At 49.3% G+C, this 12244-nt stretch overlaps 1 protein-coding gene across 1 annotated transcript in view; it reads right to left on the bottom strand.

Annotated features, from left to right (window-relative positions):
- The window catches only part of ZNF541 (zinc finger protein 541), a 30128-nt gene extending 18385 nt beyond the window's left edge, over window positions 1-11743 (bottom strand). The window contains exons 1-3 of the mRNA XM_033128576.1: window positions 11348-11743; window positions 4809-5052; window positions 1250-3089 (exon numbers count right to left, since the gene is read on the bottom strand). Of these exons, the coding sequence (XP_032984467.1) occupies window positions 1250-3089; window positions 4809-5052; window positions 11348-11654 (2391 nt within the window). The 5' untranslated portion in view covers window positions 11655-11743. The remainder of the gene's footprint in view (window positions 1-1249; window positions 3090-4808; window positions 5053-11347) is intronic.
- Between the last annotated feature and the right edge of the window lie 501 nt (window positions 11744-12244).

A 12244-nucleotide genomic window follows, 5' to 3' on the forward strand; every position in this document is an offset into this window, starting at 1 on the left:
TCATTCGTGAGGAGGGCAATGAAAAGCCGACGGTAACGAGGGCACTGAAAACCCATCAGGATGGCCACAACCCAGACTGCACAACAAGTGTCGGGGAGGATGTGGATAAATTGGAACCGTCACACACTGGGGTGGGGAATGTAAAACGGTGCAGCTGCTGTGGAAAACAGTCTGGCAGGTCCTCAGATGGTTAAACATAGTTGCTATACGACCAGCAAATCCATTCCTGGGTATTTCCCAAGATAAATGAAAACATATGCCCACACAAAAACTTGTACACAAATGTTCACAGCAGCGCTATTTACAATGACCAAGAAGTGGAAACAACCCAAATGTCCAGCAGCTGATGAATGAACAAATGTGATGTACCCATACACAGGAATATTACTCAGCCACAAAAAGGAATGAAGCTCTGACACATGCTACACTGTGGATGAACACTGAAAACATCACGCTAAGGAAAAGAAGCCAGTCATAAAAGGCCATGAAGTGTAGGATTCTACGGAGAGACAGAAGGTAGACGCATGCTTGCAGGGTGCTGGGAGGGATAGAAAGCTTCGGGATGACAATTAAGAGTGGGGGGTTTCTTTTGGGAGTGAAAATGTTCTGGCAAAGAGTGGTGATGGATGCACAACCCTGTGAACATACGAAAAACCACAGAATGGCACACTTTAAAACCCATACAGGTGATCAGATGGTATGTGGATTTCAAAGCTGTTAAAATAAAAAAGAAAGAAAGGTCGGTATGGTGTGACAGGAAAGACGCTGGACCTTAGCACGCCAGCCTCTGCGCCCAGGTCCTCGTAGGCACAGGGTGGCAAGGAACCAAGCTCATGCAGCAGGTGTGCAGCGGGGGCCGAGTGACTCACAACCAGAAGACACGGCATTTCCCACAGGAATACTTCAGGGAGGAGCTCTACTTCTATGTCCTCTGAAGAATTCAGGGGGCAAATCCAAAAGGGAGCGAAAGGCAAAAAGAAAACAAGCAGAAAAAACTTAGTGAAGTAACAACATGACAAAAAGCATTTGCGACAACTCTGTAAAATCCTTGTTCTGCTTTTTTTTTTGGGGGGGTGCAGTAATGGCAGGAACCACATGTCTGACCCTCCATGTCCCCCTCTGTAAAACTGCTTCTGAGGATTCACCAAGATTAAATCAAATGCCTGTGCGACTGAGAAATGCAGGAACAAGTAAGGAACGAGGCGCTCGCCTCACGTCTGGTCATGTCCCACGAGACAGGGCCCGGTACCTGGATTCTGTTGAAGATCGTCAGCTTGGACTTTGAGTCCCGTGGGGGATCTGCTGGAGGCCCGGCCGATGAGAAGGAGGCCATGGCTACCTGGCTGGGAGAAGCCGCACAGCACGTATCCATTTTCACCTTGTCCTTCCGGTAGCCTGAGAGGCGCTGGGCCCTGGAGTGGCCGGAGAAGAGCCTGTAGCCTCCGCCCCGGGAGCAGGCCAGGCCCTTTTCACCTTTCATGGCCCCGGAAGCCGTTCCATTCTCAGCCTGGGTCTGCTTCCCGGGGCCCTGGGCTCTGGGCGGGTCGTCCCCACCTAACTGGGTCTGCTGTGGGCCCCCGGGGGAGAAGATGTCCTCCAGGTCCAAGGTCCCTTTCGTGGATCTCAACTGCTTGGACAGAGAGATGTCTGGATTCCCGGAAGGGTCCAGAGATGCGGCTGTGAGAGACGCTGGGGTGGCGGTCACATTCGGTCCTCCTTTCACGTCCCATCTTGTGCTGCCAGGAGACGCCTCTCTGGGGAACGTGGGCGTGGTTTTTCTCCTGCGGGCTGGGGACCCCTCTGGCTCCGGGTTTCCAGGGCCAGCATAGAGACAGTCCGCACTGGGTGTCAGCGGCGGCGGCTGCTGTGCCCACGGCCCCTGCAGTGGCTTTAAGGTGGCCTGCTTGCCCTCGGGCACAGGGAGCTGGGAGGAAGCTGCTGCCACCTGCGCATGGGAGAAGATCCGGTGGGATTTGGTGAACATCTGGAATACCTGCATCTGCTCGTGGCTCACCAGAGACTCCTGCGACTTCAAGAACAGCTGCCGGAAGAGTGGCATGGCATCCGACGGGAGCCCTCCTGGCTTCTGGACATCCTGCAGGCCAGGCTCCCCGGGGTTCTGCCACGGGAAGGCGTCGCAGTCAAACTTGCTCTTCTTGGAAGCCCAGGAGTCATCTTCCCCACTGGCACGTCTAGGGTCACCTGAGGCCTCCGCAGGCGCCTTCAGGAGTGGGGGAGCGAAGGCTAGCACGTCCTCCAGACTGGGGCCTGAGCTGGGCGAGGGCTCCCCTGTGGGGGAGGTGCTGCTGGGCACAGGGCCAGACTGGGGGCCCTCCCTGGACGGCACTGCAGGGGACTTGTGGACCACAAACACATTGTTCTCTTTGCTCTTGGGGCAGCCTGGCAGGTTCCGGAGCCACTGGAAATTGTGGCTGGATGGCTGGGAATTGGCAGGGACTGTCTGGCCCCTGAACAGAGGCAGGCAGGCAGGCAGGGAGCTGCCCTCAGGCCAGCCCTCCAGGGGGGACAGCTCCGACTCAGCTGGGTCAGGGCCACCATTCTCTGCTGCCCTTGAGTGGGCAGCTGTGAACACGTCAGTGGCAGGCTCCTTCCGTGGGGGACGAGGCTCCTCGGGCACCTCAATGCCCAGGGTTCCTGGGGCTGCCATGGTGCTCACGGGGTTGCAGGAGGACCCTGAAGAAGGCGTGCAGGGACAGGCCGCATTCCGCCCTTCGCTGCTGTCCGAAGGCCCTGCCAGGGCTGGGCCGGGAGAAGGGATCTTCTGGTGGACGATGCTGCTGACGATACAGCGCAGGAGGTCTCGGTTGGGCAACAGGGAGCCTGGGGACCTGGCTTCTGGGGGCACCAGGGACCGCAGGCCCCCGGGTGCCTGCGGACCGGCCATCTCAGGGGCGTGTGGGGAGTCCCCAGAGGCCTCCTCTTCCGCAGGGGCGTCCTTCAGGATGCACAGACCGTGCTGTACCTCGCAGTGCCGGCGCAGGGAGCGGTAGTCGCAGTAGCTCTTGCTGCAGCCGGGCTCGATGCACACAAAGGGCTTGGTCTTCTGGTGGGTGAGCATGTGCCCTGTCCTGGAGTCACACAGGAGAAGGCAGTTAGTGGCACTTGGCTCGGGCCTTCCACTGAAAGGATGCCAAGTGGGTCCCACAATTCAGAAACTGCCCTCAGCCCCCACTAAGGTCAAAGCAATCTGGAAGGGGTGCTCCTCTCTCTCACCTTTAAGCAAACCCTTGATCTGAGGGGAAAAAAAATCAAAGGAAGACAGGCCAGAGTTCCTCAAAGTGGGTTCCCAAGGAACACCAGTTCTCCAGAGTTGCTCCCCAAGGACTTGGGCTCAGCTGGCAAATCAGTTTTGGAAAAACACTCTGCATTCCTAGGAGGTTCACAGGGCACAGGAGCAAATGGAAAAAGCCACACAGCAGATAGATAAAGGGGCATCTGTTCAACTTTCGATGTTTCTCAAACTTATTTGCCCACAGAACCGTTTTTTCAAATAGCCTGCTTTAGCATCTCTGAGAACCAGCGTTCTGCAGAACGCACCGGGGGGAATGCTGACCAGGGACGACCCTTCCTTCAACATAGAGTTCCGCTAGGGAGACAGCTACCTGGAACCCCCACCCTCCTGTCCCCCAGCCACAGCAAAAATAATTAAACTAAAAAATTTACACGTGCCCAATCAGTAAGAACTTTCTGGAAAATAGCCAATGTGCCTATAATTTCTGCAAATGTGAATGGATACAAATATGTATTGCTTATATCATACTTATATCTACATTAGTATGTCATAAATATAAACAAGCGAGTAAAATCACCCTCTGGGTTCCCAACAGCTCTACTCTGTCTGGACAGATCTAAATGTGGCACGTGGGGTATGTCCGATAAATAACAAAGCCCTTCCACAAAGGCTGACTTTTGGACTTCATCTGAGGGAAGCAGCAGAGAAGGAATCAGGAAATCCCATTTCTAGCCCTGTTACCGACATGTGACAGGAGCAAATTACTTCCTTCCCTTGGGGTGGGGTGGGCCGAGAGGGTGAAGCGAAAGATGGGTTAATCGAAGCCCTCAGCCAAGGTCAGGGGCGCTATACGAACAGAAGGGCTTGTCTCTCCTGCAAGTCTCTCAGTTTGAAAAATGTCTCTTTCCTTTTTCACTAGCAAGAAGAACTTATCATTTCCAAGATGTTAAGAACAAAGGGAATTCTGCTCCTAACTCTTAGAATGGACTTTCTTTTCAAAATTAAGAGTTTAAAAATCAGTCAAGAGTTTTTTGTTGTTGTTGTTTTTTAAAGAAAGGAGTTAAAGAAAAACAAGTTAATGCTCCATTGATTTCCATGTTCTAGAAACAGGCATTTCAGAAACTCTCACGCCCCGAGTTCTCCCAACACACATTCCTCATGGAACACAGATCCACTCTCCTCAGACACCCACCAGGGACTGAGACTATTTCCCCACAGGGAGCCCAAATCCCTCCACGTCAGAGTTGCCTCAGGAGGGAGCCATTATGTCTTTAAACCACAAAAGTCCCCACCACAAATCACAGCAATGTGTGAATTTGGTACAAATTTGGGGGCTCAGAAGAGTGACCCATCCAGGGCAATGCGCCTCTGCCCCAGAGCGCTGGCAGTGTGAGAACGGAAGCTGAGGTGACAGCCACCTGGGGAACATGGAGGTGGGAAAATCCAGCAGCGGGTGGGACAGGTTGATCTGGGAGGGGGTGGTAGAGACACAGCCACACGCCCACTCCCCACCAGCCCCCCCGAACAGACGTTTCCAGACCAGACTCCTACATACAGGTGGTCCTGACGCTTAAAGGCCTTGCTGCAGACTTTGCAGACGTGTTTCCTTTCCTGGCTGTGCGTCAGATAGTGCTTGCTAAGAGAGCTGGCGCTGCTGAACACCTTCCCACAGAGGCTGCAATCCAAAAGTGGGTTTTGAGGGGAAGTGTGCTGCCGCTTTCCTTTCCTTGCACTCCCAGAGGTGGCCCTGCCTCCTTCGTCAGCCTCTTTAGGCACCTTCAGCGCACCTGGGCCCAGGTCTAAACAGAGGAGAAAGCACAGGTTACAGACATCTGGGGAAACGAAGCAGCACAGCTAACGCGCTCCGCAACTTGGAGCCACAGCACACGGGGGACGACTGGGCCAGGAACTTGCTACAACTTCAGCAGCTTTACTTGCAGAGAAAACAGGGTTCAGGACCCGGAGAGGGAGAGAAGGCACCGTGGTCAGGCTACACCTGCAGGAGGCACCCAGTCTTGGTGCCACTGGGAGGGACAGCATGGCAGCACTCTGAAGCTCTCCTAGGGCAAGGTGACCGACATGGGCGGGGCTTTGTGACGACACTATCAATGGCACTGTGGGAAAGGCAAGCCAGAAATATATAGCCCAACACCTTGGGAGAGTCTAAATCCTTTCTCCCAGCCAATTCTACTTTGGGGTTTTAAAATTATGGAAATAAATGTAGATTGGTACAAAGAGTTAGCTGCAAGGGAGTTAAGTGCAGCATGTTTTTCCTGGTGAAATGTTAGAAACAACCTAACATCTGACAAGAGGGCATGTAAGTGACTGCATTATGGTTTAAACGGTCTGTGACACTTCAGCATTTAAGATAAAACTGTAGAAAAATATCTGATGACATGAAAGGATGCTCCTGCCACTGCCATACTACTGAGAAAAAAGCAGCCTATGGCAAACCAGAGCTGTCCTAGTCTTAGAAAAGCAAAAATAAATTTATTCAGAAAACAAACTGAGAGAATGGATTGATTGACTGGTAGGATTATGGGTCATTTTTATTTTCTTCTTCTTGTGTATCTGAATTTTCCATGTTTCCTATATCCCTTGGGTAAAACGATAAAAGGTATTTTGATGAATTCTGTCATGGGAGGAACAGGTGAAGGCACCGGGAACGTTCAGGTGGGAGAGGGGAGATGTCTGCAAATACCTGAAGGGCCAGCGTGTCAGGAGGCCCACGCTGCTTCTGTCTTGCTCCAGGGCACAGAGCTGGGTTTGGTGACTGGAGCTGATTTAAATCACTAGAAAACGTAAATGGACACGGGGACCCTGCAGGCTCACTGCTGTGTTCCCAGCTCCTGGACTTCCCGTTCCGGCACTCGTAGGCACTCAATAACTGTCTGTTGGATGGGTGAATCATGGGAGATTTGTTTCCTACCCCTTAGATTGGTCTTCAAGATGGATTAGACTGCCTCAGGAGATGGCAAGTTTAGAAATCATCATTTATCTAGGATGCTGCAGAGACGGGATCCCCGAATCCAACAGGCCAGGGAATGGGGAAGAGAGGGGAACTGCACTAAAGGACCCCAAATGCCCCTTCTCTGTGGCTGAGATGCAGCGTGAGAGACACAGCAAAAGGAACCAGGCTCTTGTTCCAATTCTGCCTCTGGCCATGGGCCATCTGTCACTTAACTTGCCTGGTCTACATCTTCTTCATATGAGAAATGACTATGATGAGTGGTCAACGGATTCCAACAGTTTAAATGAGGAAAAACAAGACTCCCTCAGGGGAAAGCCCTGGCCTTACTTAGTTACTTTTAAAATGCTCATTAAAACAACTATTAAACTAGAAAACAGAATGTTGTTTTGAAAAATTGGCAAGGACACTGAGAAATGGGCAGTCACTGGCCCAGGAAGCTATTTGATTTTCCCAGAAAGCAGTATGATAAGAGCTCTAAAACTGTGTATATTCTCTGACAGGCAACCCTACTTGGAGGAATGTGTTCAAATATTTAACCCAAAAGAAAACTCAATGTATAAAAAGTTGTTCACAGAAACACTACAACAGTCTAATGAGCAAGAATATGGTCAAACAATACAATGACCATTGAAGAGTCTACCTTTCGTGTAAGAAAGCAAATGCACTAAGTTTTAAAAACTTCAAATAGAGAAGACCGAGATGGTGCAGTAGGTAAACGCTGTGCTTACCTTCTCTCACAACCACTTCAAAATGACAACTAATCTACAAAACACCACTATTGAGAATCACCTAAAATCAAGCTGAACTGAAGCCTTTCAACTAAGGACGTGCAGAAGAAGCCACCTCCAGACTGGTAGAAAGGTCAGAGACGCAGAACGGGCTGGTCCTACATCCATGTGTGACCATTAAAGATCGGGAGGGTTATTTCGGCTGTGGGGGTCCCTCTATCCCTAAAGGAGTGAGAGATCCCAGCCCCACCCCAACCCAGGATTCCAGGGCTGGGGAGAGAAGTCCCCATAATTTTTGGTTGTGAAAACCAGCGGAGATTGTGACTGAGACCGAGGACGGCTGCACTCCCAGGCGCTCCTCTTAAAGGGGCTGCACTCAGACTTACCCACCGACAGAATCACTCGCTCTGAGCTCCAACTCTGGGGCAGCAGCTGGAGAAGCGGCAGGGACATATGGGGGTTAGAACTGAGTTATCTGGCTTGGGATGGGGTCTGGAGAGGCGGCTTTCTCCTTGACTGGGGAGCTGGCAGAGGCCGTTGTTTCTTTGTTGAGCCCTTCCCCTTCCTAGCGTACGAACACGGGTGGCTGCCATTTCTGAGTCTCCTTGGTTAGTTCACCCACCCTGGCGATTTGAGAGCTGGCCCCGCCCAACTTTCGAGCACACCCAGGCTGCTGCCAGTGGCTTTCTTGTGCAGACCACCTGCCTTGGCTCAAGCTGCACTTTCCTAGGGTCTCTCAGAGGTTCGTGGAACCCAGACAAGCAGCATCTGGCTTGAGCGTGTCCTGTACCTCTGGCTGAGCAGCCCTAAGCTGGCACAAGCGGCAGCCCAGCCTTGGTTCGTGGCTTGGCCTCTCAAGGTGCTTCCAAGCACAGCACGGTGGCAGCCATCTGAGGATTTCTTTCTGGCTCCTGCTGGGTGGCCTGGGGTGGGGCATGGACTGTGGCTGAAGTAGACCTACAGTGCATCCCTTCTAAGGTGGTCCTGGGGCTGGTATCCCCAGTGGCCAGCTTCAAAATGAGCTGGAGCATCACCCAGCCTCCTCCAAGTATGACACACCCAAGGGGCAGATTGGCCAGGCACCAGAGTCCTGCTGAGACAGATCCTGCTCTGTAGGGTCAGCCCTCGCACAACAACTCTTCCACTGTAGTCAAGGCCAGTCCTCACAATCAGTGAGCCCAAGGGTCAGTCCCTCACACTGATGTGCAATTATCAACCAAGGCTCAACTGCAACAGGAGGTCACACACAACCCACACAAGGGACATGGCTCAGGTGACCCGAAAGACTGCGCCACTGAACCCCACAGCACAAGTACTACATAAGGCCGGAAGACATAGCAGCCCTACCCAATACATAGAAACAAACACAGGGAAGCAGCCAAAGTGGGGAGACAAAGAAACATGTCCCAAAGAAAAGAACAGAACAAAGCTCCAGAAAAAGAACTAAGCGAAACGAAGATAAGCAATCTATCAGACGCAGAGTTCCAAGCACTGGTTATAAGAATGATCAGTGATGGGTGGCCAGTTAGCTCAGTTGGTTAGAGCATGGTGCTAATAACACCAAGGTTGCTGGTTCGATCCCCACATGGTCCACTGTGAGCTGTGCCCTCCTTAAAAAAAAAAAGTGCTCAATGATCTCAGGGAGAACTTCAACAGACAGACAGGAAGCATAAAAATGGAGAATGAAACCATAAAAAAGAACCAATCAAAAATAAAGGAAATGAAGAATGTATTACAGGAAATCACCAGTACAGTAGATGAAGCAGAGGATTCAACCAGCTATGTAGAAGATAAGGCAGCAGAAAACACCCAACCAGAACAGGAAAAGAAAAAAGAATCCAAAAAATTGATGAGAGTTCATGGGGCCTCTGGGACAATATCAAGCACACCAACATTTGCATTATAGGGGTACCAGAAGGAGAAGAGAGCAAGGAATTGAAAACCTATTTGAAGAAATAATGACAAAAAACTTCCCTAACCTGGTGAAGGAAATGGACATACAAGCCCAAAAAGCACAGAGTCCCAAACAAGATAAACCCAAAGAGGCCAACACCAAGACACATCATAATTAAAATGCCAAAGATTGAAAACAAAGAGAGAATCTTAAAAGCAGCAAGAGAAAAGCAGTTAGTTACCTACAAGGGAGCCCCCATAAGACTGTCAGCTGATTTCTCAACAGAAACTTTGTAGGCAAGAAGGGAGTGGCAGGAAATACTCCAAGTGATGAAAAGCAACGACATACAACCAAGATTGCTCTACCCAGCAAGGCTGTCATTTCGAATTGAAGGACAGATAAGGAGCTTCCCAGACAAGAAAAAGCTGAAGGAGTTCATCACCACCAAACCAGTATTACAAGGAATCTTAGAGGGACTTTTTTAAGATGGGAGAGGGGTTAAGGACAGGTGAAAGGGGAAGGGATTAAGAAGTACAAATGGGTTGTTATACAGTAGTCATGGCGATGTAGGGTATAGCATAAGGAATATAGTTAACAATACTGTAATAACTAGGTATGGCATCAGATAGGCACTAGATCTGTCAGGGTGATAGACGGGAATGGGGTTGGGGGCAGGGTGAAGAAGGTGAAGGCACTAAGAAACACAAATTGGTAGTTAATACAGTATGGGGAATATAATCAACAATGTTGCAAAGATCATGTAAGGTGTCAGATGGGCACTGGACTTATCGGGGGGATCATGTCATAGACTGTGTAGATGCCTGACCAATGCGCACTATATGCCTGAAGAGCTGAAGTAGAATAATACTGAATGCTAACTATAACTAAATATGTAGGTATACATAGTCACGGGTGTGGAGTACAACATAGGGAAGGTAGTCGATGGTATTATAACAGCTATATAAGGTGTCAGAGGGGTAACAACTTGGGGGGGTGGGTTATCACTTTGCGAGGGGTTTAAATGTCTAACTATTACATTGATTTGTACACCTGAAACTAATAAAAATTAAAAATTAAAAAAAAACTTCAAATAGAACTATACACTTAATACACCTCTGGTAAACCATGTTTTCCTGAATGATGTCATCCATGTGTTTTAAAAATCTACATGTGGGAGCCAGGATGGGATTTTTCTTGTTATTATTTTACTTTCTAAGTTTTCTTTAATAAATATGTATTACTTTTATAATTTAAAAAGTCAATATAAGTGTATGTACTTATATGGACCTGAATTTAAGTTAGAAAAATGTAGAGTTAACCGTTAATGTTCACTGCATTCCTTTTTGTTTGTTTGTTTCAAGTTTAAAACAAGTTGAATGAATGATTTGTAACATTTGGGGAGGTGGTATGCACAGACCCCTGTGAAAATCTAGTGAAAGCTACAGTTTTTCTACCTAGCAAAATGTACACCTGTTTGCGCCACCAGCGTTTTTCAGGTAATTTCTGTGCCCCGGGTGGAGAACCCTAATGACTGTACCCCTGGCCCTGGCCCAGTGCCTATAACACTGCAGCAGTCCCAGGGATCTAGGATTTCACGTTTAGCCATCATTCCAGCCCTGTCTACTGCATCTCGTGTGAAGTGGGAAGGTTTCTTTTTAGCAAGTCTTCAGGACATTTTTTGTTATTCCAGTTAATATTAGTATCTGTTTTGCAGGGCTGTTTCAGATGTGGCCTTCTGTGCACATGGTGTGGTTATAAAGTAAAAGAGCTCTAGCTCAGTCAACCCATCTACACAACTTAACCCAGAAACCCACCAAGAGAGTTGAAAACAAAAATTGAATTTATCTTGTGGGGGAAGCCTCAAGGCACACCAAAAGGAGATTTAACGATAGTCTTTGATATTCCGTTAGTTCTCCCTTTGTTCCTCCACTGAAGAAAACTTAGAACTGAATCAACGGACTGTCTGAAATTAATTCTAACAATATGGTGAAAATAACTAGTATTTCTTCAGTACTTTACAGTCTACAAAGTGCTTTTACGTTCATTTCTTCTTCTGCTTCTTGCTGCTGTGACCCCGGGGGAAAGAGTGGATAGTATCATCCCCCCACTTTACAGGCGAGGACACTGAGGCTCAGGAAGGTTAGATAACCAAGAAGCACATGGACAGGACTCCACCTCATTCTGGAAATGTGAAAAGAGCCTCTGAGATGTGGTACTGGATAGGAAAGTCTCCCGTAAACTCAAAGGTCTGCCCACACCACACAAGAGATTAGGATATTCCCAAACACCCACGTGTCTCAACATTACTCCCTAACATCAGTATTCAGTTTCCTTGACTAGGAAGTTGGGCACAATTTCCAAGTGGACAAAGAGTAACTGTTCCCTATTCACCTGTGGAAGAGAGAAATTTTCTTACCCAACCCACGCAGAACCAACCCCTAGCTGCCACAGAAACTTGCAAACAGCCTGCCAGGCCCTCGGGCCCAGGTGGACAGCCTCACCTTGTAAGGAAGTCTGAAATTCTGGGTCTGCATACTCCTCCAGCAGCTTCATGGAGTCATTGTCCTTCCCCGAGTACAGGGACAGAGCGTCAAGGTTGTCTTCCAGTACTTCGCTAGGCACGTCGGGTGTTGGGAGGCTGGGATCCAGGTCCAGACCACTTAGGCCGGCATAGAGTAGGTCTCGCGTGCTGGGACCCAGGTCCCGGTTGAGGGTGTCATTGCAGTTGAGTCCCTGGCTCTCGGAAAACGAAGGGAGATGCATCTCAGATGGAAGGGCTCCCTCATCTCCAAGGCCGTACTGGTCCATGGCTCTCTGCTGCCAGGTCTTGGCCAAGAGCTACTCTCCAGATAAGCAAAAGTGTATAAGAATCAGGGGGGAGAGAGCTCTTGATGGTGTTTAATTCCTGAAAATGAACGAGGAAAATCAAAATCATAAGATGGCAACACAGTGTAGTGGATAGAACATGGACTTGGAATTCAAACAGACCTGTTCTGGGTCTTTTTGGTGCCACTTAACAGCCATGTGACCCTGGGAAGTCACTTAAGCTCCACGAGCCTCAGTTTCCTCATCTGTAAATTGGGTATAAGAGTACTTCCATCATCAGGTGGTTGTAAGGAATAAATGAAAGGATTTCTGGCAACATGGTGGACTAAACCGACCTCTTTCTCCAGGTATAAAACAAATAGAAATGTGAGAAAAGATTATTTTTACTACATAGCCAAGCTCAAGAGACAGGTAATGCCCTATCACTACCACCAAAAGTGCCAGCAGCAGCAAGAAAACTCAAAGGCAAGTCAGCCCAAGGGGAAAATCAGACTCAGATACAGGGCCTGGAACTGTCATCCAATATGGCGGCCACTAGCCACATGCGGCTGTGAAGCACCGGAAACGTGACT

Source organism: Rhinolophus ferrumequinum, chromosome 15 (assembly GCF_004115265.2).
Source record: "Rhinolophus ferrumequinum isolate MPI-CBG mRhiFer1 chromosome 15, mRhiFer1_v1.p, whole genome shotgun sequence".
Classification (NCBI taxonomy): Eukaryota; Metazoa; Chordata; class Mammalia; order Chiroptera; family Rhinolophidae; genus Rhinolophus; species Rhinolophus ferrumequinum.